The sequence below is a fragment of the Vulpes vulpes genome, chromosome 16 (genome assembly GCF_048418805.1).
Source record: "Vulpes vulpes isolate BD-2025 chromosome 16, VulVul3, whole genome shotgun sequence".
Classification (NCBI taxonomy): domain Eukaryota; kingdom Metazoa; phylum Chordata; class Mammalia; order Carnivora; family Canidae; genus Vulpes; species Vulpes vulpes.
In genome coordinates this window covers 43,430,575-43,457,308 of record NC_132795.1, presented here as the reverse complement: position 1 = coordinate 43,457,308, position 26,734 = coordinate 43,430,575, and the positions used below count along the sequence as shown (strand labels likewise).

General features: G+C 35.3%; 1 protein-coding gene and 1 non-coding gene across 4 annotated transcripts in view; one reads left to right on the top strand and one right to left on the bottom strand.

Moving 5' to 3' along the window:
• The window catches only part of TBC1D15 (TBC1 domain family member 15), a 74,949-nt gene that overhangs the window by 16,389 nt on the left and 31,826 nt on the right, over positions 1-26,734 (bottom strand). For 2 of the 3 annotated variants that reach the window (XM_026001711.2, XM_072741879.1), the window contains 7 exons: positions 21,337-21,547; positions 14,112-14,214; positions 12,605-12,802; positions 11,421-11,549; positions 10,769-10,872; positions 9,422-9,516; positions 5,642-5,758 (listed from right to left, as the gene is read on the bottom strand). In XM_026001711.2, coding sequence (XP_025857496.1) covers positions 5,642-5,758; positions 9,422-9,516; positions 10,769-10,872; positions 11,421-11,549; positions 12,605-12,802; positions 14,112-14,214; positions 21,337-21,547 — 957 coding nt within the window. Of the gene's footprint in view, positions 1-5,641; positions 5,759-9,421; positions 9,517-10,768; positions 10,873-11,420; positions 11,550-12,604; positions 12,803-13,094; positions 13,146-14,111; positions 14,215-21,336; positions 21,548-26,734 lie in introns of all 3 variants that reach the window. The other variant, XM_026001710.2, reaches the window with a different exon arrangement.
• On the top strand, positions 22,305-22,410 carry LOC112922419 (U6 spliceosomal RNA). Its single transcript, XR_003235431.1, has one exon. It is a non-coding gene; the product is annotated as a U6 spliceosomal RNA (small nuclear RNA).

The window sequence follows — 26,734 nt, the reverse complement described above, 5'->3', positions numbered from 1 at the left end:
GTCCACTCTCACCACTGCTATTCAACATAGTACTGGAAGTCTTCGCCTCAGCAATCAGACAACAAAAAGACATTAAAGGCATTCAAATTGGCAAAGAAGAAGTCAAACTCTCCCTCTTTGCCGATGACATGATACTCTACATAGAAAACCCAAAAGCCTCCACCCCAAGATTGCTAGAACTCATACAGCAATTTGGTAGCGTGGCAGGATACAAAATCAATGCCCAGAAATCAATGGCATTTCTATACACTAACAATGAGACTGAAGAAAGAGAAATTAAGGAGTCAATCCCATTTACAATTGCACCCAAAAGCATAAGATACCTAGGGATAAACCTAACCAAAGAGTTAAAGGATCTATACCCTAAAAACTATAAAATACTTCTGAAAGAAATTGAGGAAGACACAAAGAGATGGAAAAATATTCCATGCTCATGGACTGGCAGAATTAATATTGTGAAAATGTCAATGTTACCCAGGGCAATTTACATGTTTAATGCAATCCCTATCAAAATACCATGGACTTTCTTCAGAGAGTTAGAACAAATTATTTTAAGATTTGTGTGGAATCAGAAAAGACCCCGAATAGCCAGGGGAATTTTAAAAAAGAAAACCATAGCTGGGGGCATCACAATGCCAGATTTCAGGTTGTACTACAAAGCTGTGGTCATCAAGACAGTGTGGTACTGTCACAAAAACAGACACATAGATCAATGGAACAGAATAGAGAATCCAGAAGCGGACCCTGAACTGTATGGTCAACTAATATTCGATAAAGGAGAAAAGACTATCCATTGGAAGAAAGACAGTCTCTTCAATAAATGGTGCTGGGAAAATTGGACATCCAGATGCAGAAGAATGAAACTGGACCACTCTCTTACACCATACACAAAGATAAACTCAAAATGGATGAGAGATCTAAATGTGAGAGAAGATTCCATCAAAATCCTAGAGGAGAACACAGGCAACACCCTTTTTGAACTTGGCCACAGTAACTTCTTCCAAGATACATCCACGAAGGCAAAAGAAACAAAAGCAAAAATGAACTATTGGGACTTCACCAAGATAAGAAGCTTTTGCACAGCAAATGACACAGTCAACATAACTAAAAGACAACCTACAGAATGGGAGAAGATATTTGCAAATGACATTTCAGATAAAGGGCTAGTTTCCAAAATCTATAAAGAACTTATTAAACTCAACACCAAAGAAACAAACAATCCAATCATGAAATGGGCAAAAGACATGAAGAGAAATCTCACAGAGGAAGACATGGACATGGCCAACATGCACATGAGAAAATGCTCTGCATCACTTGCCATCAGGGAAATACAAATCAAAACCACAACAAGATCCCACCTCACACCAGTGAGAATGGGGAAAATTAACAAGGCAGGAAATCACAAATGTTGGAGAGGATGCGGAGAAAAGGGAACCCTCTTACACTCTTGGTGGGAATGTGAACTGGTGCAGCCACTCTGGAAAACTGTGTGGAGGTTCCTCAAAGAGTTAAAAATAGACCTGCCCTAGGACCCAGCAATTGCACTGTTGGGGATTTACCCCAAAGTCTCAGATGCAATGAAACGCCGGGACACCTGCACCCCGATGTTTCTAGCAGCAATGTCCACAATAGCCGAACTGTGGAGGGAGCCTCGGTGTCCATCGAAAGATGAATGGATAAAGAAGATGTGGTTTATGTATACAATGGAATATTACTCAGCCATTAGAAACGACAAATACCCACCATTTGCTTCGACGTGGATGGAACTGGAGGGTATTATGCTGAGTGCAGTAAGTCAATCAGAGAAGGACAAACAGTGTATGTTCTCATTCATTTGGGGAATATAAATAATAGTGAAAGGGAATATAAGGGAAGGGAGAAGAAATGTGTGGGAAATATCAGGAAGGGAGACAGAACATAAAGACTCCTAACTCTGGGAAATGAACTAGGGGTGGTGGAAGGGGAGGAGGGCGGGGGGTGGGGGGGAATGGGTGACGGGCACTGAGGGGGACACTTGACAGGATGAGCACTGGGTGTTTTTCTGTATGTTGGTAAATTGAACACCAATAAAAATTAATTTATTTAAAAAAAAAGAAAAGAAAAAAAAAGAAGAAATAGGTTGGAAGGAAGATTAAACTGTTATCAGCACTTTTCTACATGGCACTGACACAGAGAAAGCAATGACAAATATAAAGCCTAAACCAATTAAAGCATGAAAGAAATTTGATATGCTCCCATTCTGTAGGTTGTCTTTTAGTTTTGTTGACTGTTTCTTTAGCTGTGCAGAAGCTTTTTATCTTAAGTCCCAATTGTTCATTTTTGGTTTTGTTTCCCTTGCCTTCATAGATGTATCTTGCAAGTTGATGTAGTGAAACACCAGGACACCTGCACTCCAAAGTTCACAGCAGCAGTGTCCACAATAGCCAGACTGTGGAAGGTGCCATGATGTCCTTCGACAGATGAATGGATAAAGATGATGTGATCTATATATACAATGGAATTTTACTCAGCCATCAGAGTGGATGACTACTTACTATTTGCTTTGATGCGGATAGAACTGGAAGGTATAATGCTGAGTGAAGTAAGTCAATTGGAGGACAATCATTATATGGTTTCACTCATACGTGAAATAGAAGACATAGTCAAAGGAATTATAAGGGAAAGGAGGGAAACTGAGTGTGAAAATACAGAGACAAACCACAAGAGACTCCTAACTCTTGGAAACAAAAGGTTACAGTAGGGGAGGTGGGTGGAGGGAGGGGGTCACTGGGTGACAGGCACTGAGGAGGGCACTTGATGGGATGAGCCCTGGGTGTTATACTATATGTTGGCAAACTGAATTTAACTTTTAAAAAATGTAAAAAATAAAATAAATAAATTTCATCTGAATTCAACAAAGTGCAAAAGAGTACTAGTTTACTGGGTCTAACTGCATATTGTCTATAAAAAATATTCCAAAGTGTGCAATTCAAAAGATTTACAAAGCACCTTTCGTCTGGGGAAAAAAGTACTTTATTATAAAGTTATGATGAATAAAAATTTCTAAGAAGCTAATTTAATCATTTAAGTCTTCAGCTTTTATATGGGATCACTACCACATTTCTTATACCAGCCTTAGCTGAAGCAAGTAGTCAAATTAATCTTCATACTCTAGTTGCTTTTAATCTATTTTATTTTATACATGATGTTCTTTGGGGTATGTCATGAGTTGCGGGGGTGGAATTAATGTACAAATTCCTTTTAATTAAAGAAAGATTAAAGCTGTTTAAATTAGCATTCAGTGACACTAAGATCCTGCAATAGTGCTGACTGATGCACATCTTAATCAGCACTACTACAATTTCTCAAGTAGTTCCCTAAAATTATTTTCATAGCAAATTTGTTTCAGGGGGGAGGTGTGAGAAATGAACTCCTTATCATCCTAATGTATACCTTTCTACACTGAAAAGAAAAATTTCACCTACATATAGGTCAATTTCCAGGTTAACTGAAGCTTAGCCCTTAGAGAATCAAGTAAAAAATAACAATCTTAGGAGTTGGAAATCATTTTCTTTAAATTAGACACTCTGCTTTATTACATACAGTATTTTAAGTATAGCTTAATGTATTATTGGTTATTTAGGATCATCATTATGTACATATATCATTTAAAAAGTTACCTCCCATAGAAACATTCTTAGTGACTTTGCACTAACTAAAAATTGTTCTTCCTTGGGTTCTTCTTTCTGCTTTGGTAATTTCTATTTCCTTCACCATTAATGAGACTGAATTTGATGTAAATATATCCATACCTCATCTATATGGGCTATGACCCCAAACAATTCAATATGATAAAATTACCTACAGGAGTAAATTTACAGCCTAGGTTACTTTGCCATGGCAAAACACAAGAAACTTGGTCTACTGCTTTATGAAAATTACGTTGGGTCCTCACAAGGCCAGAGTTCTAAACAGAATCCTTGGCTGTGTTCCTGTTAAGGAACATTTGTCCTCTGACAAATGAAGATAGCAATTTACCCAATTAGCTGGTCTGCGACTATGCCCTGAAAAAACTGAGCATTCAAGAACTCCTAAAAATATGCATAAATTCCTATCTCAAAATTATCTACCTGAGAGTACAGGGCAATGCCTCTTGTTCCCTAAGACTATGGTCCTAGTCCCCATAGTAAAATGACAATGGGTCAGCATGGTAGATGTGTAGAGATAAAAATGCCAGTCTGAAATAAAGACCTGGGTCTCTCTCCCAGTCCAACATAGACTACTTGTGCAACCTTGAGTCACACTCTAAGACATTTAACTTTACTCATAAAATTCGGATTATTTCCCTACTTCATCAAAAGGGAATGAGTCAAAATCAAGTATGACAACGTTCTAACCTGAAAAACACTCTACCAATAAGTTTTCAATGATCCAATTTGAGGAGTGATTAGATAGGACTGGCTAAATTTTACAATTTAAAGAGAAATCTGTGGTTTTCAATTTAGTGTCACCAAAGAGGCTGATGCCTCAAGATCCACAAAAGAGTTTACATCTTCCCCTAAAATATGAAAGAAGAGGAATTCACAGAGATACAAGCTGTGAGGAAAATATACCCTAATTCAAGGTTCATTAAGATTTAATATGCTAAATATCCAACTATCTTCTCCAAAAGATGTCTTTAGCTCTATGAAAATAATCTGGAAAACCTCTATTTCTGTTATTCTCTACTTGGGAATCACTCACATGGTAGATAACTGAGAAACTTTTCCATTACTTATACTTAAAGGTTAATGTTTAAAGAATTTTCTTTTAAGAAACAGCTTAAATTCTCTTACCCCTTAAAATATTAGTTCCTTAGATTTTCTACCCATTATGCCTTCTCCACACAATCCACTACTGCCCCTTCCAGCTTGTCTTTCTAACCCACTTTGGTAGGAAATACACTTACCAAGGAAAGAAAAAGCTCCACATGGCCTAGATAATTATCTGCATGGCTCGTCCAAGATATCACATCAGTATTTTCCTTCGCAAGGCAGGAAAGCATTTCAAAGGTTCCCAAACTTTCTCAGTTCACAGACTCTTAACGTCTTAGTAATTTTTTCTAAGGCACCCCCAGGCTTAAAGAAATAACTAACATTTCCATTTATTAAGTACTCAGACCCAAACAACTTAATAACTATTTATGTCCCGTGAACTTAGCACCTCTTGGCACTGCACAACTTCTCGAAGCTTGGAATCCAACTGGATACCACCATCCTCACTTCTTGTCCTTCACCTATTTTCATACTGTACTTGCTTATTATCACAGCAAGGCCAAAAGCCCTGCTTTGCAAAAACTAACTTCATCAGGAGGAATATGGAGGTCTAATGCTGAAACTCTGAACTACTTCAGCTTGGACTCAGGGCAGTATCCTTACAGATGCCACTATCTCTCTCAAAAATTTAAAATATTCCACAATGCCCCAAGAGTATGCTGTGGAGACCCAGCGCTCTTCAGCGCATCATCTAGGAATCATAGCCTTCTAAATTCCAGTCCAGCAGAACAATCACTATAGAAACTAACCCACAGAGCTGTTACATATGTCTTAACAGGTTAATAAATTCAAATACAAAATAAATATATATAAATCTTTTAAAATTAGGGTATTAGAGGAGAACTTACCTAAATCAAAATCATACATACAGTAGGTCATCAAAATGTCATGAAGCAAAATCAACCCTGGATTATCTTGGCCTTCATAAAACTTGTTTGTTCGATCTGTTCTGTTAACATCTTTTTCTGAGGAGGAAAATCATTATATATTTGAAAACCTTTCAAAAAACACATTTTTATAAAGCTTACATCTTACAAGAACAAAATTATTTTTCTGGCTATTAATTTCACTGTCTCTGACCTTTTACTTAATGAAAAAATTCATCAAATTCCATTTCAGATATGCAACAAAAAAAAGATTTTAGAATATTTTTCAAAAATCAGTTCACTTCCTCATGAGTATATTTTCAAATATTTTTCAATTTTCATCTAAACATAGAAATTTTGCAATAGTAGAAAACACTTGTCATTAATTAAAAGCAACATCAATAATCCACATTAGTTAGAAATAAAAATGCCACTCATGAATGCATGTGATAGGCAATATTACTTGAAAACAGTAATTTTAAAAAGCTACTATGCAATCAAGTGTAATCAAAGAGATTTGCTTTATTCATTATTAACTTCTTTGTCATGTTCCACAATCATCTTCAGGACAAATTAGTTCCTTATTCCCTTATAGACATTATTCAGTTTACATATTAGTATAAGCAATTTATTTTAATTTTGAAAAAATGAAAATCCACATTGTGCTGGAAATTATTTCATGACATTAAGAACAGGTCTGGAAATTATCACCATGAGTGTATCCCAAGTTGTACTGACAATTCAATCCACAAACACTGATACCTATTAAACGCAGCTTATAGCGAAAGGCTTTACAACTAAAAGGGTGTTCCCCAAACAAATCCCTCACTAAATGAGGAAGAAATAGTTAAACTCAAAGTGTTTAGTCTATTCTATAATAAATTCTGTTTAAAAGTTGTGACTGATCTCTCCCCTCACTCCACCCCATTGAAATGAATAAATTGAAAACACTCTCACTACAGGTACTCCTACTTTTCAAAAGTCTTCACTTTTACAAAAGACTTGCATGAGTAACTGTTTTCACTAGCCAAAGGAAATCCAAAGAAGATGTGGATTTTGTTAATCCACTTTTACAAAAAAAACACGATGACAAGTGAAAACAGTATTCAGTGTCTGTTTTGCAGTCAACAGTCACAGAGACAGTTCGTGCCCTGGGCAGCTAGAGGGCCCCACTACACTCCTTCCCGGGATCCACATCCCCATCTCAGCATCAAGCCCTCATAGCCTTGAACTGGGCCTGTGGGCTTCTGTGTTGTACCTTGATTGATTTTATGTATCTGTTAGCAAAAAGCCTAAAAGAGGTAATTTTGGGGGTCTGAGAATGCTTTAGAAAGCTTCCATATATGTTAATATAGTAATTATTTCTTTGCTTTATGCCATTTAGACTTATGAAAGGTCTCACAGGAACACCTGTACTTGTGAAGAGACAGAGAGCTATTTTACAGAAGAGTAGAATCTAACAATAAAGGACGATATTAGTTTAGATTCTGAAAGGGCAAAAAAAAAAAAAAAGATTCTGTAAGGGCATTTAAAAATATATATGAGAACAAAATTATAGCTTTCTATTAAAATATACTATATGAGATTTAGGGACGCCTGGATGGCTCAGCGGTTGGGCGCCTGCCTTTGGCCCAGGGCATGATCCTGGAGTCCCGGGATCGAGTCCCACATCGGGCTCCCTGCATGGAGCCTGCTTCTCCCTCTGCCTATGTCTCTGCCTCTCTCTCTCTCTCTCTCTCTCTCTCTCTGTGTGTGTCTCTCATGCATAAATAAAAAAAATCTTAAAAAAAATAAAAAATAAAAAATAAAACTAAAAACATCAAAATGTTTCATTCTCAAATCAGTGCTGATAAAAAGGTGTGCATAAGTTTATCGTTTTTATTAACTCAAGCACAATTTACATAGTCATATTGACAACACAGATTATTTGCCTTAACAGGGGGTTTTAAACATGGCAAAAAATTATTTGTACCCTCATGAACTATCTGCAATTCCTTCTTCTTGTATATTTAGATGCAACATGCCAAGCAGAAAACAAAAAGGGATCAAAAATGATATATAAAGAATATTTTATAAGGAAAGTATTTCTAGAAATTATTTCAAGAAAGATTATATTAGTACTTAGGTTTAAAAAAAAACAAGCCCTCACTTAATCCAACTCTCCATCTAACTTGATATAGCTAAAGAAGACCGAAGAAACCACAACCATGCCGCCAACAGACCCCATTCTACATTTGCTGTAACAAAACCTCAAGTGGGCCTCTAATGCTGCCTGGTAAACATGTTCTAGTTCATTCATCCATTCCTTGTCTCCATTCATGTAACCACTTTACATCTTCTCCTCTGTCCTCAAGCCTCCAAAATGTTACTTCCTCCCAACTCTGGTTCTCAGATGAGTATCCTGCTTCCTATTTCTGAGAAATGGAAGTTATCCAAAGAGAACTTCCCTCAGGATCCCACTATTTTAGCCACATACCTGCATTCGCAGAGTCCCTTCTCACCTATCACTCTAAATGAGCTTCCATCCTGGTGGCTAAATCCAATCCCCCCTCTTGTGCATGAAATCCACCCAAGGATATTGCCCTAGTTAATTCTTGTGTCCCTCTCTAGTTTCGTTTTTCTTCCTAATGGATCCATTCTCACCTAGACTTCAACCATACTGCTGTTTCTCTCATCTTCATAAAAACCTTACTCAATCTCACTATCCCCTCTAACAGCAGCCCATTTTATCTCCATCTTCGTAGAGCAAAACTTCTTAAAGGAGCTGTATATATTGTGACCAATTCCACTACTCCTGTTTCCTCCTAAACTCACTCCCATCAGGTTATCACTTCCAACACTCCACCAAAACTCCATCCATCTTTATTTATGAAGCTATAAATAAATTCATAAGCAAAATGCAAATTTTAAAAATAAATTCCACTAGTATCCAAAGCTATCCTAAAATTATATAGAGTCCAGCTAACCAGATAGTTAAGAGTATTAAAACTGGGTATTGCTCTTAACCATGTGATCTTGGACAAGCCATTTTTGTTTTCAATGGTTCGGTTTTGTACAACGGAGATTATCAACTGAAACTTAAGACACTTATAGCAGTAACTATGCATTCTTTCAATAACTTATACCAACCTGGCCTTTACCGTAAGAGCTAGGCAGCCCAGTACTCAGTCTTTGGAAATAAGTCTAATTCTTTTAATGTAAAATTCTGTCAAACATCTCTTTTTTATGAAATAATTATTCCCACACAATAGTTACTCAATTCTCACACACTGACAAAAATTTCCTATCTGAAGTCACTTATTAAAAAAATAAAATAAATGTACATTTAGAGATGGTCTGGAGGGACATAAGCCAATGTCTATTAACTATAATTATCTATGGATGACAGAAACAAAGCTAATCTTTATTTTCTTCTTTTTTGCTTATCTATAGTTCCTAATTTTCCTATTAATAAACACAAACTCTTTGTAATAAGGGAGACATAATGGTTTTTGAATGAAATTAATTCAATAAGCAAATTAACCTTTTTAAATTCATATTTCAGAACTGAAAATGAAGTATGTCAGTACATATACCGACTGAATTCATATTCCTAATTGGGAGAGAACAACCAAGATCATCAAATACACATTCTAATGTACTCTCTAATTCTGATTTCTCTTTTAAGCCCTATCTCCATAGCATATACCTTCACTCCTTAAATTTTATCAAGACTTCAATGTCAACCCCTCTCATGCATTTCCAAAATTAGGAAAAAATTACCAATAAGACTTCTATAATCTCTTAATCTCGAATTTCTCTTCTCTTGTTCTTCGCTGACAGATTTCCATTGTAGTTTCATCCTGAAGTATTCATCACTACAGAAAACAATTTCATACCAGAAAAAGCTATGAGAACACGGTATTTTTAAAAATTCTAAATGGATTTTTCCATTAACAATATATCATAGCATTTATGATGCTAGTGAGATGTGAGGTTATAAATAGGATAATGAAATGTTTACTTATGATACATAACTAAATACAAAGGAAAAATAAAATAACCTTATACATACCATAAACTTTGCTTAAACTACTAGAATAATTTAGGTATGATTTTAAGAAAAACATTTACCTCAATCCTTAATATCTAAAAGTATTCTAGTTATTAAATATTTTAACCACTAAAGTTTGTGAATAATTAGAAATACAAATCTACAAATTGCTGTTTTTTTTTAATGTGACGTAAGATTTCCATTTTTCTAACCAGTTTATTCACAAACCTGTTAATGTGAAATGTCTCAGAATAATTGGCAAATGTATTGAAAGAGAAAGGATTGTCTGAAGGTTTAAATATGTACATAATGATTCAGAGTGAGCTTTCAATCAAAGGCTACCCTGATGAACTGGGAGTGAGAAAGGTAACTGGAAAGTTGGTCTAGTTGGTCTAAGTTTCAAGTCTGAGAAATACCTTAAAAAAACAGAAAGTTTTCCAAAAAAAGGAAAGACTAGTTTATTTACAAGGGCACCAGGAAAATAATTTAAAGGTAATTAACCTAAAGAGTAAACATACTTCTTGTGGCCATTTTTATAATTTCATAATGAATTGCAAAAATGGATCAAGATGATATATTTAAAAACCCCTAGGGATCCCTGGGTGGCGCAGCGGTTTGGCGCCTGCCTTTGGCCCGGGGCGCGATCCTAGAGACCCGGGATCGAGTCCCACGTCGGGCTCCCGGTGCATGGAGCCTGCTTCTCCCTCTGCCTGTGTCTCTGCCTCTCTCTCTCTCTCTCTGTGACTATCATAAATAAATAAAAATTTAAAAAAAATAAATCTTTAAAAAAAAAAACCCTATCTAATTAGTTATTTTTCAAGTACGCAAAATGTTTTTACAAAGGAAGTGGAATTTTTTTTTTTTACCATATTTCTACATATTCACCAACACAACTATAAGGAGTGTTTGAAATGACTAGTTTAAAGTACGAGCTCAATTTTTCAATTAGAAAGATGAAAACAAAATTATTTTTCCCATACCCTCATCTATTTAAAATAATCATCTAGAAGCCCTATACTATTTTGTATGAGTGAGTTACTAATTTCTTTGGTGAACATACAAAAGACCTTACTTACGTTTTTTGTTTTTGTAATTGAGTTCTTTCCTCCTTGGTACTGTCCCAAGGAAAATAACCCAAAAGAAATTTCCATGCTTGCTTTCTCAATGCATGACTAAGTCCCTAAAGAAAACATGCATATTAAACACAGTTGTAAAAAAGAATGGAATACTTTTAAGTTCACAAAACTTGCATATAAATATACAGGAAGACTAATATTTAAGAGACAGTTTTTATACATATTCACTCAATTCAGTGAATACTAACTTGTTTTTGACCTCTAGTTCTGAAGATGTAAACTTTCAGAAAGCTTAAACAATGCAGAGTATTGTTCTATAGAAGACAGTGGGACTGATTAGTCTTTCTAAGTCCAATCCTTATTAAATAAGGCGACTACCAGTGGGGTACATACACGCCTCCTTCATATAATCCACAGAACTTGAAGTAAGGAAAACTATTCTTCCCTAGGCTTAATGGTCTCCCGCCCTCCCCATCGCGCAATCCTAAGGGACATCACAAGGATTGTGATGTCTCTGTCCTACAGGGATTTTAAGGCATCATTATTCAAAAAGGAATTCATTCCCTGACTCCCTCTACACTCTACACATCCCTCCAAAAAAGAAAATTTAAATATCAGCAGTTTCAAATATCATCCATATTAAGGTATTTACCCCTCTAAATATCATCTGCTTCATATTATCTACATTTAAAATTCTTCCTTCAGAATCAATGTTCTTAGTCCATTCTTCCAGTGATACTGGCTCTCTCCTTTGAACAACAGGTCGTTCTCCCAAATCAATCTAAAATAAGAAGATAAGCAATATGGAGTACACTTTTAACCAGTGATATTAAATCAAGGTACACGGAAACGGTAACTAAAACACTATCACTCAGGCACAAGTTCTAACATTTCTAGTATCTTCCCTTATTTTTCAATGTTTCGTTTATGAACTTTAATAGCATTCCATACACTTTCCTTCCTAGTAACCATACAAATAACAGAGTAATAAATTCAGAGACAGGAATACATTTGCTATTTTGAGTTTCAATTACATAAGTACAAAACATTCGACAAGTAAATTCCATAAGGGACTCTTCAAATTAAATGGTGTGCTGTTATTATTTGAAAAGACAGTATTATTCCACTAAACATATTCTAAAATTAGCTTTCCTTCCAAACTAAAATTTGTAGCTCTCAGAATTGATTCATGATCCATTAGCTCCACTTGGTATTTTCTACAGTTTTTTATTCAATTAACAGATGTTGGTAATTTAAAAATGCCATTTGCAAGATAAGCCCTTCAAGTATTACAATTTTTGTATTTATAATGTTCCAACTATGTACAGCCTAGAATTGTAGCAAATTCAAAAGTCTTGTTGGGCATATATAAAGATTGGCCACAATTCAGGGCCAGGATCCATCTTCCTTAAAAAAGAAAAGATTCACATAAGCATAAAAGCCCTAAAGTAGTGTCCTGACTAGCTGCCTCTGGTGCCTACTGAGAAAACATATAAATTAGGAAGAGAACTTGGAACAATATACAAGGCTCATATTCACTGCTATGCACTCAATGAAACAACCTGTTCATTATCATCAAAAAGTAATCAAAGAATAGAGATCCAACTAATAAACAAAAAGTATAAGCAGTAAATGAAGCAGCACAATCCAACAATGTGGAGGCAGAACAAGTATTAGTTGTTAGATATATTAGCAAAAAAGTTATAAGAAAGGATTATGAGAAAGAGGCAGATATAACCAAAACTGAGTTTCTATTTCTATCATATTCAGTACATGTTTAAAAAGCATTTCTCCTGTTAAAATGTGAGAGCTATGTTAATATAAATGTCCACTCACTCTTGTGATGACTTCGAAACCTGGTTCTTCTTGTTGATTTATCTTTAAACCTGGAATAGCATCACTAAGAAAATCTGCCATTTCTGAAGGTGGTCGTTGATGTGTAGAGGGATCACTGCCTCTCAGACTATCAAAAATGTAGTTTGTGACTTTGGAAAATCCTACCATAGTTGCTGTATAAGGATCCTTTTTAATTTTCTATGTAGTAAGAAGAGAAATATTAGCATTATTAATTCAAATAAATAATAAAAATACCACTATCATGAGCAAAAGTGCAAAGTTTTTTAAAGGGAAATCAGAACTAAAACAGAGTGTTCTAAGATTTTTTTTTTTCTGGGAAGGAAAATTTTTATTTTCTAAGCCAATCTTTTCATTTGGTTAAAAGAGAATATTACACAGCAAGTTAATGCTACTGATTGAATTGCAGATAAACAAATGATTTGCAGGCTTTATTCAATCTGCATACATCACAAATATATGCAGTGCTTACTTTCCATTGATGAATGGCCCACAACAGCATTCTTCTGTCTAGCAGTCCTGCCTTCACAAAAAAAATATTTCTTGAAGTGTGCACTAGTCTAACGAAAAATATTCAATAGCTAAGTTTTAAAGCTCACAATATTTAAATATCAGCTGACATTTTAATCTAATTATCTGGTTAATAAATCATGCCAATGAGTGTAATTTGTTCTGGACAGTGCTGCCTTGGAAAACCACAAAAGTTTTTCTATTGCTAGGGTTACTTCTAAATCCCAAACTGCCTGCTTATTCATAGTTAGCAAAAATAATGATTTTTTAAAGGTCTTTTAACAATTATTTTCACAATAAAAACTGTTCCCTGTTTACTTTCATCACTGTCTAGCTATCTCGTCCTCCTTCCTCAAAACTGCCCTTTTTATCTTATCTTCAGAACCAAGAAGAGACCATCTGGGATAGAGTAAACCCTCAAACATTTGTTGAACGAGTAAGTGAATAAACAAACAACCAATTCATTAGTTTACATAGAAATTTGAGTGAAAAATAAATAACTTTACTTCTGCCTGTGTTAAATGCATATTTTTAGCCAAATGTAAGAATATACTCAAATACCTTAAGGAGAATTAGATTATCAGGACCCCAAATGAATCTACTTAAAATGGAAAATAAAAATTCAAACGACATTAATGAATTCAAAGTAGCTTACTGAGTGACCTCCCACCTAGTCAGTGAAAGCTAGGATAATAAAAATCTACTAATGTCCAATATCAGTATTACAATAAAGGGAAAAATTGCCTTAAGAGTAACTAAGAACCAAGGAAGCTTCTGAGTTTTACAAATGGATGAAACATATTATTTTTTAAAAATTACAGAGAATAAAAAAAAAAATTACAGAGAATAGTTCCATAAAGTTTACACAGAGAGAGACCCATGTCTCATTCTATATAATCTGAGAAAATGAGAGGTAGGAGGTATATGAAACAATGATGTAAGATTAATAGATTAATACAAAATAGATTAAGAAACATACTTGTATTAAACCATATGCAGGTTCATCAAGAAGATTTTCAAAAGACTGTGAAAGACTCTTATTCTGACAATTCACAAGAAGTGTTCTTTTATCCTGTGGAGATCTGTAATAAAAGCAGGGATCTGTAGAAAATACTAGCACACTGCGTCAATTACTACCAGAATACTTACTAATGCCTACTTTTCCTTGACAACAACAATGAAAACCCAAGACTCAAATGTCCAGTTCTAGAACTGTTGCCCATCAATACAATATTAGTAAATACCTAGTAACTATCTTAAATGAGCTCCAAATACATGAAACATGAAATACTAAATTAACAAACATAAAAGGGTTGAATATTTTTATTCTAGGTAAAGCCAAGAGAACTAAACTGTAACGAACCCAAGTTTTTGCATGTAATTATAGTAGAAAAACCTTACAAATGTATCTGCCTTTATTATCATAAAAATTAAAGAAAGTGAAAGCACACTTTAGGATTCATCAGTATATATAAAATTACAATACAGGAAAATGTCCTATTTTGAAAGGGTTTCCAACTTCATGCCACAGCTTGGTAATATTGCAATATAAGATATTAAGAACACAAGATAAAATAGATTATTTTTTAAAGATCATTAATTATGCTAACCATAATTATAAACACACATGAACATATTTAATAAGGTTATAATAATGTACAGTTCAGGTAATAGTATGTTTTTAGTTCTTGTTTATTAAGCTCTTAGAAGCAAGTTGTTCTTTGCATTTTTTTCTTCACATTTCTTAATTACTACAGAATGCTTTCCAAATAGGCATTTAATTTGAAGTAATCAGGTGAATTATCCAGTCTTTTGTCTATTAAGTTTTAAAACTTAGTAAGTTAGCTATAATAAATCCACAACTTTTATGTGTTTAAAATAAAACTTAAATGTGTTATGTTGCAGCTATCTACTTCTCGTTTATTATAAATGTTTGAGATAAGAACTTTAATAACAGTTATCTCTTCTCAATTCTAACACAACAGGATGCAACAGCAATGCCAGAGGGGATATGAACTCCAAAGCAGGATCTCATTCTTACACATTCAGAAATGCTTGATCTTCAGAGACAACAGTAGCTTAATAAGCCCCTTTGCTTTTTAAAAGGAGATGAGGTTGAGTCATTTGAGGGTAAGAAAAAATATAACTTTTAAAATGTTCAATTTTCATTTAAATGTCATTTTTCTGAACTTACTGGGGTTATGCTTAATACAAAGACCTATATATACTCTCACAAGGCATTTTTTTTAATAAGTCTTTTAAATGTAGCACCAGAAAAGTAAGTAATATAACAATACATGTTTTCCCCTAGCACAGGACAGCTGGTAGGTACTATGATTATTGTTTCTAACAATGTCAAATTATTTCTTTAAAATTCAAGCAAAAATTGGTAATTGAAGTCAAAACATTGGCTATGCATGTAGAAAAAGCATGTAGCTATCTGGGCTCAGATCATTATTATGGCTCCAGATTTCAAACTGTAGTCAATGAACTAGCAATGAGAAGAAGAAATGACTGCCTAACCAAAAAGCAACCACAGCTATTCTTTTAAGAAGAAAGGATTTAGGGGCGCCTGGGTAGTTCAGTCAATGAAGTGTCCGACTTGGGCTCAGGTCAGGAACCTGGGGTCCTGGGATCGAGCCCCACATCAGACTCTGAGCTCAGCAGGGAGTCTGCTTATCCCTCTCCCTTTCTTCCCGCCCCTCCCCGGGCTTGTGCTGTCTCTCAAATAAATAAATAAAATCTTTTATAAAAAATAAAAAATAAATAAAAAGAATGGATTTCATTTTTTATACCCGATGCTCTGTGATGAGGGGCTGGGGAAAGTTCTAGGAGGAGAGATATAAGAAATTTAAGACTTAGCTGAGCTGCCCTTAGCTAAAAAAATCAACAAAAACATTTTTAAGAAGTACATGAGTCAGAGGACAAGCTGTATATTGCTAGGCAATTGTAGAGCTCATCAAAAGGAGGGTTGGCATTCCAGAATATTGTTATATTTCCACCTGCCAGGTTATCACACTGATTTAATTTGGAAAGATCAAATATGACAGATTTATATGTATATATTTTGGAAATATAATGGATTCTAGGAAGTTGATCTCTTATGAAAACATTATTCAAGATTTTCAAATTCTTTGTAGCAGCAAGACAGAACTTTTAATGATGTTAACATCACTAATTCTATTAGAGCCTACTATAGGGCTTAAAGAAAACTACAGTCTAATATCACAACTATAGAAATAGATCTATTGAAAATTCAGAAGTTATCTCCCCAGCTTTGGAGTGAGCCTCTCCCAAAGACCTTAAAATAAATTCAGAAATGATAACAGTTGAAGAATGTTTTGTGTGCTGAGTTGTAGTAGTAGCTATTTTCCATTGCTACTGAGAATAACCAATATAGAAAGCTAAAGAAATAAAAATATCACTGCAAAGGTTATCAATCAAAAAAGGTCGATAAAAATAAAGTACAGAATATTTACAACAAAACTATAGGTATAACATATTCTTATTTATTTTACACATATATCTCAAAGGAAATAAATGAGAGTTTATAATTTCATTTCATAAATGGTGTTATATGATGATACAACCAATTTGGCTTTTTAGGAAATATCTTACTGCCTGGATATTTATATATTAATGAAAAATGCTCCAATATACAAAATAAGTTTAATGGAATCTTTGTATTACAACCTTCCTTCGTATCCTAGCACCAACTTGGTTCCAGAAAGTAATATATTTGTGATTCATTCTTTACCCAAGCATGTTTTAAAAGGTGATAAATCAAAGAACACTAACAAACATGAATGAAAAGGACAATTTGTTTTGCTAGGAGATAAGAAAACCGTTTGAGAAATTACAAGTCTCAAGAAGCTGGTCTATTTTGCACTGATTGATCCAGCCAGTGAGAATGAAAGAAGAACTGTACATAACTCTCCAGCCTCATTCTCACTCTTACAAGGCTGCACATCCCTAGTACATCCAAGATTTCAGTTCATCTATATGGTAAGGCCCTTAATTCATTAGGGGCAGTATTAGGAAGAGAAGATGGCCACAAATGTATGTCACATCATTCAACTGGGTTAATCAGAGAAAAAAAGAGTATGGTCTAATTCTGTGGGTTTTGCATTGAAAAAAAGGGTGACCGTGTCATAGACTGCCAGGCATCCCAATGAGGCTGTGGAAACCAAAGTTTTCTGGAACTATTCTTCCTTCTGGTCTCTGCAACAATCTCCGACCACAGGAATGTAACTCTGGAAACATCACTTTGCTTAAGATAACTGATCTGGGGACAGCAAATGAGGTTGCCGTGGCTGACATCTAGTAGAGTGAAAAACTGAGAATATATGGAAATTTTCATTTCTTTGGAGTTCAACTTAATTGAGAATTCCATTTATTTAGATTATAAGTAGTGAAATAAAGAACAAAGATCTTTAATATCTTCCTGAGAATCTGATACAGATGGCTTACACAAATATGGAATTTTTTTTAACGTCAGTGACAGTTTATTTGGAGTATCCATAGTCTACCACTTGGACTCAACATATAATCTCTGGTGAGCTCTACAGCACAATATAATTTGGTATAATTTATAACGGGAGAGAGAACAGGAAGTGTTTATTTCAGCTTAGGGTACAGAGGGGCCTTGGGTACTATTCTTACGTATTTCAGATCATTCAGAGAGCAAAGAATAAATTAGCCCCCAGTGTCACAGAAGAATGCAACATGGAGAAGTAGCTGGTATCAGGGGTGGTTTTTGAAGGACTATCTCATCCACCCTCCTTACCCCCCTAGAAAGGCTACATCTCCATAGGACTATAAATTGAGTGATAAAAACCCAAAAGGGAGAGAGAAAAGAACCAAATATAGGGAGGGAGGTCAGTCTCCTCTGTCAGGTTCTTCTCTTTGACCAGGCCATTAAAGGTTGCAATTAATCACTGATGTTCACATTATATTCCATTTTATCCTCCCGTTAATTTCATTCTTTCTCAGAGCTTCAATTACTACTGACTCACAAAAAACTTACAAATCCTACTATATACTTTCATAGTGCTACACATCTCTTATTTGGAGTACCTATTACAGCCAAATGCTATGTTTATTTGTATAAGCAATGTCTGTCTCTCCTACAAGGGTACAAACTTCATGAAGGCAGGGACCATATCTTTTTTGATTACTGCTTTTTCTAGCAGTTAGCACAGAGTGTCTAGGACATAAGTGGTCTTCAAAAAAAAAAAAACTATATATGGCGGGAGGGGACATCATTCCCATGGCTTTGTGTTTTCAAATGGAAATATGCACTTCTATTAAACTCTCCTTTGCTAAGACAAATCTGATTACTGAGATAGGAAAGAGTAAGGTACATGCTTGGCATAAACAACACTCCCCCTTCCAGACATTGCATGCGCACAGACTTACACACATGCATATGCGCTTGTTCTCTCTCTCTCTCTCTCTCTCTCTCTCTCTCTCTCTCTCTCTCTCTCAGATTTGCCTATCAACATAAAAGAGGCTTTCTGGTCTGGTTTCATTCACATCATAAGTGGTTTGTCCTCAATAGGAAGACCTGTAGTTGTTCAAAAATTGGTGAGTGACTTCAAAACTACTTTGGGGTAAATTATGATGATGCTGCATATCTAAGCCTCATCAATAACTATATTTTTACCATTATCTGATTCTTATATTTACTCCTTACTTTGTTTCCTTTTCTGTATTTATAAAGAAGTTTCATTTACAACCCTCATTAAAACATCACCAACACACATTCAAGATATATAGACTCTTATAAGCAACTGAGTTATTGCTGAGTCTATCCTTGAACCCACCCAGGATAGAAAACTCTCTAATTCCTGAGCTACAACCTGTTTTCTTCTAATTGCTCTCTAAAGCCATACAAATCAAATTATAATCTATTTCTTAAAACGTCCTTTTTAAAATTATTGGTAGCATTGGTTAAGTACTATGCCATTTATTCAATCAACTGAGACTTATTATGTAAATATTATGTGCTAGGCACTGTGGCTAGGAACTTAAGTGAAAATGTAAACAAAACAGATATGATCCCTGCCTTTGTGAGCATACATTCTAGAGCAGAATATTTAAAAAGTAAATAAATAACATTATTCTATTAAGAGTTATGAAGGGAGCAAACAAGGAAATGAGACAACGAAAAAGAAAGGGAGTAGGAACCTACATTACATGGGAGAGAGGAGATTCAGAAAAGCCACTCTTAGGATCAGAAAAAGGAGAATATTCCAGGCAAAAGAAAAACAGCATACATATAGGACTCTAACGCAAGAGTTTGGGGCATTTCAGGAACTGAAAGAAAACTATATGGCCAGAATATAAAAGAGAATGGTATGAAGTGAGGCTGAAGAGATAAACAGAATTTAAAAAGGAAGTGCAGGATTACACTGACCATAGTAGGTTTGGATTTTGTTTAACACTGCATCAAAACACCTCTTCTTTAGGTTAAATCCCCACGTCCTTTTCATGTTTTTCATACCACTTTGATCTGTCTCTTTATACTAGTCGTCTCTTCTAGTGGTATAGTCTAACACGTTTAAAATGCAATGTTTAACACCAACCAAAGTTCTCCAAAGTAAAGACCAGTAAAGGGTAGAGAGGAACTACCACTTCATCCTAAATACTACACTTTAATCAATGGTCTCAGGTTGCATGAACTCTTTTCTGACAGTTACATCACAACATAGAGTTTGCTATGGTACTAAAACCCCCAAGCCTTTAATATCTGCTGTTCAACAGCCAGACCATTTGCCCCTCCTGAATCTACTTAATCCCCCAACCTGGGTGGTAACCTATTCAAAGCTTCCCACTTCAAGATCCAAAACCCACATACTGCTGACCAGACTTGACCTTCTTATGGATACTGCTACTGATCTATGCCTAGTGTCACCCAGAGATGGTCAACATGGTAGGGGAGAGAACATCAGATCAAAAAATGCAGCCAAAATCTTCTAAATTCTGGATCACTACTAGATTTATATAATCTAAATTTAAGCATTATGTTACTCTATTATAAAGTGACAACATTACTAACAAGGTTAACAACCATCCCTACAGTTCCTCAAGCTAAAATCTCAACTCCCTTCTTCTTACCTCCACATACCCACTCAATCACAAAAGTAAACCCTAAATATCTTTTTCCAGTACTTCTATCTTTCCTGTCCAAGTTCATCCCACTATCATCTTATGTACATGACTGGAACAAATGGCTAAAATTATTTACAAGATCCTTCATGCTCTGGCATTTATTCAACTCACTGGCCTCACCTTTAAATTTGGTACCCTCCTCCCCCCAATATGCAGACCTGTGATATTCAACTACTTTGTTCTGGGATTACAGGTTTTAAATTCTTCCCTCTAAAACACCTTTCCCTGTAAATATTTCCCTCCCTTACATGCTAATGTTCACTCATTTGTCAGGTCTAACACAGATGCTACTTCCTCAAGAAAGTCTGCCCTGAAACCCACCCAACCCCCAGTCTGAATGAGAGACCCTTCTTCCCTTCTGGGAGCTCCCAAAGCACCTTGTACTTCATCTTAGTTCTTGAGATTTATTGCCATTTACTAGTTGGCATTCTTCACAAGACCATAAACTCTCAGAAATCCAGGAACAACCTATTGTGCTTACAACCATGAAGCAACTAACACAATGCTCAGAATTCTGATACCCAAAACATAGGTGTTGGAAGTGAAAGCAAAAAAGAGTATGTGTGTACAAATGCACATAGATGAATAAATATAAGACACCAGACTTCTGGAAAGCAAAAAAGCCCTGTCTTCCACAGTTATAATAATTTTATAAAGGCCTTAGACCTGTTGGATTTAAATATATAATATTACAAGTAAAATTCTATCTTTAAGAGACAATATGTAATAAAACGTTAATTATATAAATATATAATCCATAAGTTATTGAGGCATCATTTAAATATGTATAAAAAATATGGGACCACGCTTTAGAACACTAATAAGGTGACAAGTTGCTGACCCAAAGTACAAAAATGGCAAAATCTTACTCAATCATTCATCCAAAGCAGTCAATATCCCAAAAAGGCCAAAGCTGCCTGTGCCCTCATCTGCACACAGGTCTCCGATGCCCAAGGACAAGTCAAACTTGCTTGCCTGGGGACCAATGCAAAAATCCAGTTTCAAGAAGTAGAAAATAATTGGATACTTACTCACACAATACCACATATTTTTCAAGACAGTCAATCAGTAGTTTGCTATCTCCTTGATGAAAGTGCAGAGCAGGGAGGACGACGTCATCCTTTAGACAGAATACCAAATACGACCAGCCCATACCCTCTTTGTTTTGCTTGATTGATTTCAGGTCTGTCAAACTGAACAGGAATGACCATTTGCTTTTCCCATTTCTATGACTTGGAGCATCTTAAAAACAAGAAAGTGGGGCAAAATATTTTTGTTCACCTTTTTAAAAGGTACTGACAGCGCTCTTCATGACTGCCTAACAGAAACTTGTTGAGCCTAGGGAATGACTACAGCATTCACATTCCTATGGCTTCCACCTGTATTAGAAATGGCAACAGACATTTTCTTAAAAGAATAGTTTTGAAAATAATTATCTTACTGCATTCAGAGTGAAAAAATGTTATCCCTATTTCAAATAAATTGTCCTTGTCCAAAAATGACTATGGCTTTGGAAGCAGGCAGGCTGGATTCAAATTACAGCAACACCATCTTACTACTTGAATGATCTGGGGCAAATAATTGAATCTCTCTAAGCCTTGGTTTTATCATCTGTAAAAATGGAGATAATTATACTTACCTCCCAATGCTATACTAAGAATTAAAAGAGATTATGCTTGTCAACTAACTACTATAGTGTCAATTATGTAACAAATACTCGATAAATGTTCATCTTTTCCACTGCCCCCACCCTGCCAAAGAGGAATGGTGTGATGCTCTTGGAGAGTCATTAAAAACAAAACAAAAAACCTTTCCTTCCTCACTTGCCTTTGCAATTATTTTCACTAGATTACACTGAGTAAAAGTAAATACACTGGAATAAAAAAAAATAATACTGGAGTAAATATACCAACAGACATTTTATTTGCAAAAACCCAAAGAGTGGTAGGGAGTTGAGGATGAAAACTAAGTTGTGAGTGTTTTGAAGAGAATGAATACGGTGCTTGCTTCAGCAGCACATATACTAAAACTGAACGATACAGAGAAGATTAGCATGACTCCTGTGCAGGAATAACACCCAAACTCATGAAGTATTCCGTATTTTAAAAAAAGAGAATACATTCAATCTTTCTACTAAATCAATTTACTAAAGTAAGACCTCCATTCAACCCAAACTACAGTAGTGTAAAATAAAGTATCTTCTAAGTTTGTGGCTATTTATAGAAGCTTAAAAATCCTAGGTTTGTGAACAATATCATAACTGATAACAAGCAGCTTAAAAAATACTTATATAAAAATTCAAAGGACAAAGGGGAAAATGCTACTTTCCCACTACTACTTATCATTTCTATCCAAAAATGCCATTTTGACCTGTTTTAAGTTGGACATAAGCATGTCATGTCTACGAAATTTTAAAAATCCATTTCTCTGTTATTTCCTAAGAAATGTTACACTATCCTGTTATTCAAGATCTTCATTCCATCCCACTATCAACTCCACAAACAAACTGCACAGAAGATATGTGCTTACAGAACTTGATCAAAGGATAGATCAGCGTTCATTTGTGTGTGTGTCACCTTCCTACGTAGTCAGGAACACTACAGCTCCATCAGTTCCAACAAGATCTCCTGAACTGACAAAGAAATCTACAGTTTACAGAACCTCTACCTACAAAGAATATAGGCACCATCACTGTTTAATGGACACTTAAATATCATTTGAAAGAAGTCCAGAAAGGCTAATAAGTAACTTCTCTCTACAGTGACCTAAGTTCCATGCCAGTTCAGATGGTGAACTCATACCTAAGGCTGATACTTGATTAAGTGCCATTTGCCCACTTGACTACCATATATATTTCATTGGAATTTATATCATAGAGTTTATAACACCAGTTCAAGCTAATATCAAAGTAAAAACAATTGCAGAATTCCAACATCTGCCTCAACCATTTACATGTGAATGTATCTAGGACCACTAGATTATTTGCAAAGATCAAAAATATTTTCAAAGCAATGAAAAACTAGATACAACTTTTAAAATTATTAAATTACACAGAAAAAATTAATCTAAATTAATGCAAGAAAATCATATGGAGAATATAAATACATGCAAGCTATATGAATTATCAGGAGTTTGTGCATTTTCAAAAGTAAAATTTTTACATAGATTTTCCCATGTTAGTGAAAGAAACACATCACATCTGAAATTTTTAAAATGCCTTACACACTTCCTCACCTGAAGCTCTAATAAACAAAAAAAACATTAACAAGTCAATTCTAGAAGTCCCTTTACTTGAATATAATTAAACATCATGAGAACAAGAATTTTATTTTCTTCATAATTATATCCCCAATGCCTAGAAGAGTAGGTAGCACATAGTAGGTACTCAAAAATGCACTGAATAAATGAATAGCCTAGTATCAAGTAAACATAAAAGAAATCTGCAATTTAGTCCACCACCAATAGCTAACTAGAAATAGAAATGGTTACACAAAGGAAAACTAATAAATCCAAGAGTTAACTCAAAATTTCCTTTTTTCAGGGCAGCTGGGCAGCTCAGTGGTTAAGAGTCTGCCTTTGGCTCAGGTCATGATCTCAGGGTGTGGGATCAAGCCCCATATCAGGCTCCCCGCTCAGCAGGGAGTCTGCTTCTCCCTCTCCCTCCGCCCCTCCCCCCACTTGTGCTCATGCACGCACACGCTCTCTCAAAAAAAAATAAAATTTTTTAAAAATTTCTTTTTTTTCTCTTAACAAAGGTAAATAAAACTAATTAGTTCTGGTGAGTGATGTTACCAAATACATGTAAGAAGTATCCCCAACATAATGACATGGGAAAACTAACCATAATAGCAGAAAAGTAAAACTAAAAAACATTTCAGTAAGTCCCTGTATGTCTCCAACAGAATTAACACAGAAGACAAGACATTTTATTTGGATGGGTGCACAGAACATGATGGCAGTCTTGTTCTGGGAAGAAACATTTTCAAAACATTTGATCTGGTATATAAAAACAAAGACTTAGTAATAGAAACTATTACTTTTATATTAAAAAATATAAAGTTGTCTTTGATAGTCAATTTTTTAAAAGTTTTGTCCCAATTTCCTTTGTCACACAAAACAGTATAAAATGTGGAAACTATACAATGAATAAAATTAGAAAAATGCTTTTTAAAAATATAAAAATGTTTCAAAATGGTATAAATTTGAATTTTGAAATGTCAAGTTTGGAAAATATCTCCTTGGGCCACCTGGATGGCTCAGCGGTTGAGTGTCCACCTTCAGCTCAGGGAGTGATCCCAGGGGCCCGGGATTGAGTCCTGAATCTGGCTCCCTCTGGGGAGCCTGCTCCTCTCCCTGCCTGTGTCTCTGCCTCTCTCTTTCTCTCTGTGTCTCTCATGAATAAATAAATAAAATCTAAAAAAAAAAAAAAAAAATCTCCTTTAGGAAGAATTTCTGTTGAAATATAATCAGATGAGATAGTCTAGGAGAAGAAGGGACGGGACAGAAGGCTCTGCACTTTATAACTCCTGCTCTGTCCAGTATGTGCATAAGTATGTATACTGCATCACACCATGTTCAATATTATTTTCTACTGCTAAACACATTTATAAAATTTTTTAAATACCAGGAAAAAAAAAAAGAAAATGTCTCCTTAACTTTCAGTAATTGCTAAATAAAGGCTCTTCACTTTATAAGTCACAATGCATGGCCAAGCCATATAAACAGTATTTATATCTGTGGTTTTTTTTTTTGTTTTGTTTTGTTTTGTTTTTTTACTTATTTATGATAGTCACACACACAGAGAGAGAGAGAGAGAGAGAGAGAGGCAGAGACACAGGCAGAGGGAGAAGCAGGCTCCATGCCCCGGGAGCCCGACGTGGGATTCGATCCCGGGTCTCCAGGATCGCGCCCTGGGCCAAAGGCAGGCGCCAAACCACTGCGCCCCCAGGGATCCCCTATATCTGTGGTTTTTGATAACCTCTAAAGCTATACACAGGTTCTCAATTCTGCACATTAAAATCAACACTACAGCATCTGAAAAATACAAACACTCAGTCTCCATCCCCAGAGTCTGATTAATTCACTGGGATGAAACACATATCGGGACGCCAGGGTGGCTCAGCGGTTGAGCGTCTGCCTTCGACTCAGGGCGTGATCCCAGAATCTGGGATCAAGTCCCGTGTCCGGCTCCTTGCAGAGAGCCTGCTTCTGCCTCTGCCTGTGTCTCTGCCTCTCTCTGTGTCGCTCATGAGTAAATAAATAAAATCTTAAAAAAAAAAAAGAAAAACACACATAATCAGTATTTTTAACAAAAGCTTAACTTCCCCAGGTGATTTCAATGTGCAGCCAGAGTTGAAAACCACTAATCTAAAAAAGACATTTATTGTCAGATTATGCTCTTCTCATACATGTAATGCTTCTCTCTTTTATGAAATTCTGAAATCTCACTCCTTTGCTCTTTCCTATAGCCTATTATTTTCATTTTCAAGGATTCAACAGTATTAGGCTACAACAAACAAAAAAAGAACAATTAACATATATTAATCCTAAAGATCTTAATTTAGAGCAGTTAAAAATCACTTCACATGCCAAATATACTAAAACCCTGTGGTCTTCATACTTAGCATTGTTCTGGTAAGAACTTTTGCTTTCAGTAGAAAAAGAATGCCAAGAAGTAAAAACAAAACAAAACAAAACCCAACAACACACCAGCATGAGCTGATTTTAATTCACCACGAGCTTGTGAATTACTATTAACTTAAATGCCACTGTTTCCAAGAGATGATACAGTACAAAGTATAACTATTGCAGAAGAGAATGATTTCCCAGACCTTACATGCAAATCAGATTTACAAAAAAAAAAGAAGAAGAAGAAGAAGAAGAAGAAAAAAAATCAGATTTACTGAGTCACAAAGCTATATAAATGTAGCTTTACATATTCTAACCAATTTTGGCCAGGCTTTTCTGAATCCGGGCAATGTGGATAAATTATAACTCAGACCAAGGGACGCCTGGGTGGCTTAGCAGTTGAGTGCCTCCCTTTGGCTCAGGGCGTGATCCTGGAGTCCGGGGATCAAGTCCCACATTGGGCTCCCTGCATGGAGCCTGCTTCTCCCTCTGCCTCTCTGTCTCTCATGAATAAATAAATAAAATCTTAAAAAAACAAAAAAACCGCAGACCAAAATCAGTAAGAGAGTAAATGTCCTTCTAGTTATAAAACACAAGTTAATCAATACGGGAAAAAAAGCATTTTAATTCTGTACAAGTATTTACTGTTTCTAAAAGAAATCACAAATACATAGGGCTATATCACAGATGACCTACCTGAGTCATATTTAGTGTAGTATATGTGATCTATCAGGTTGTTAGCTTCGCTCTTTTTTGTTATTTACGTGTAGATGATCAAGGAGCAACACAAATTTAAATATA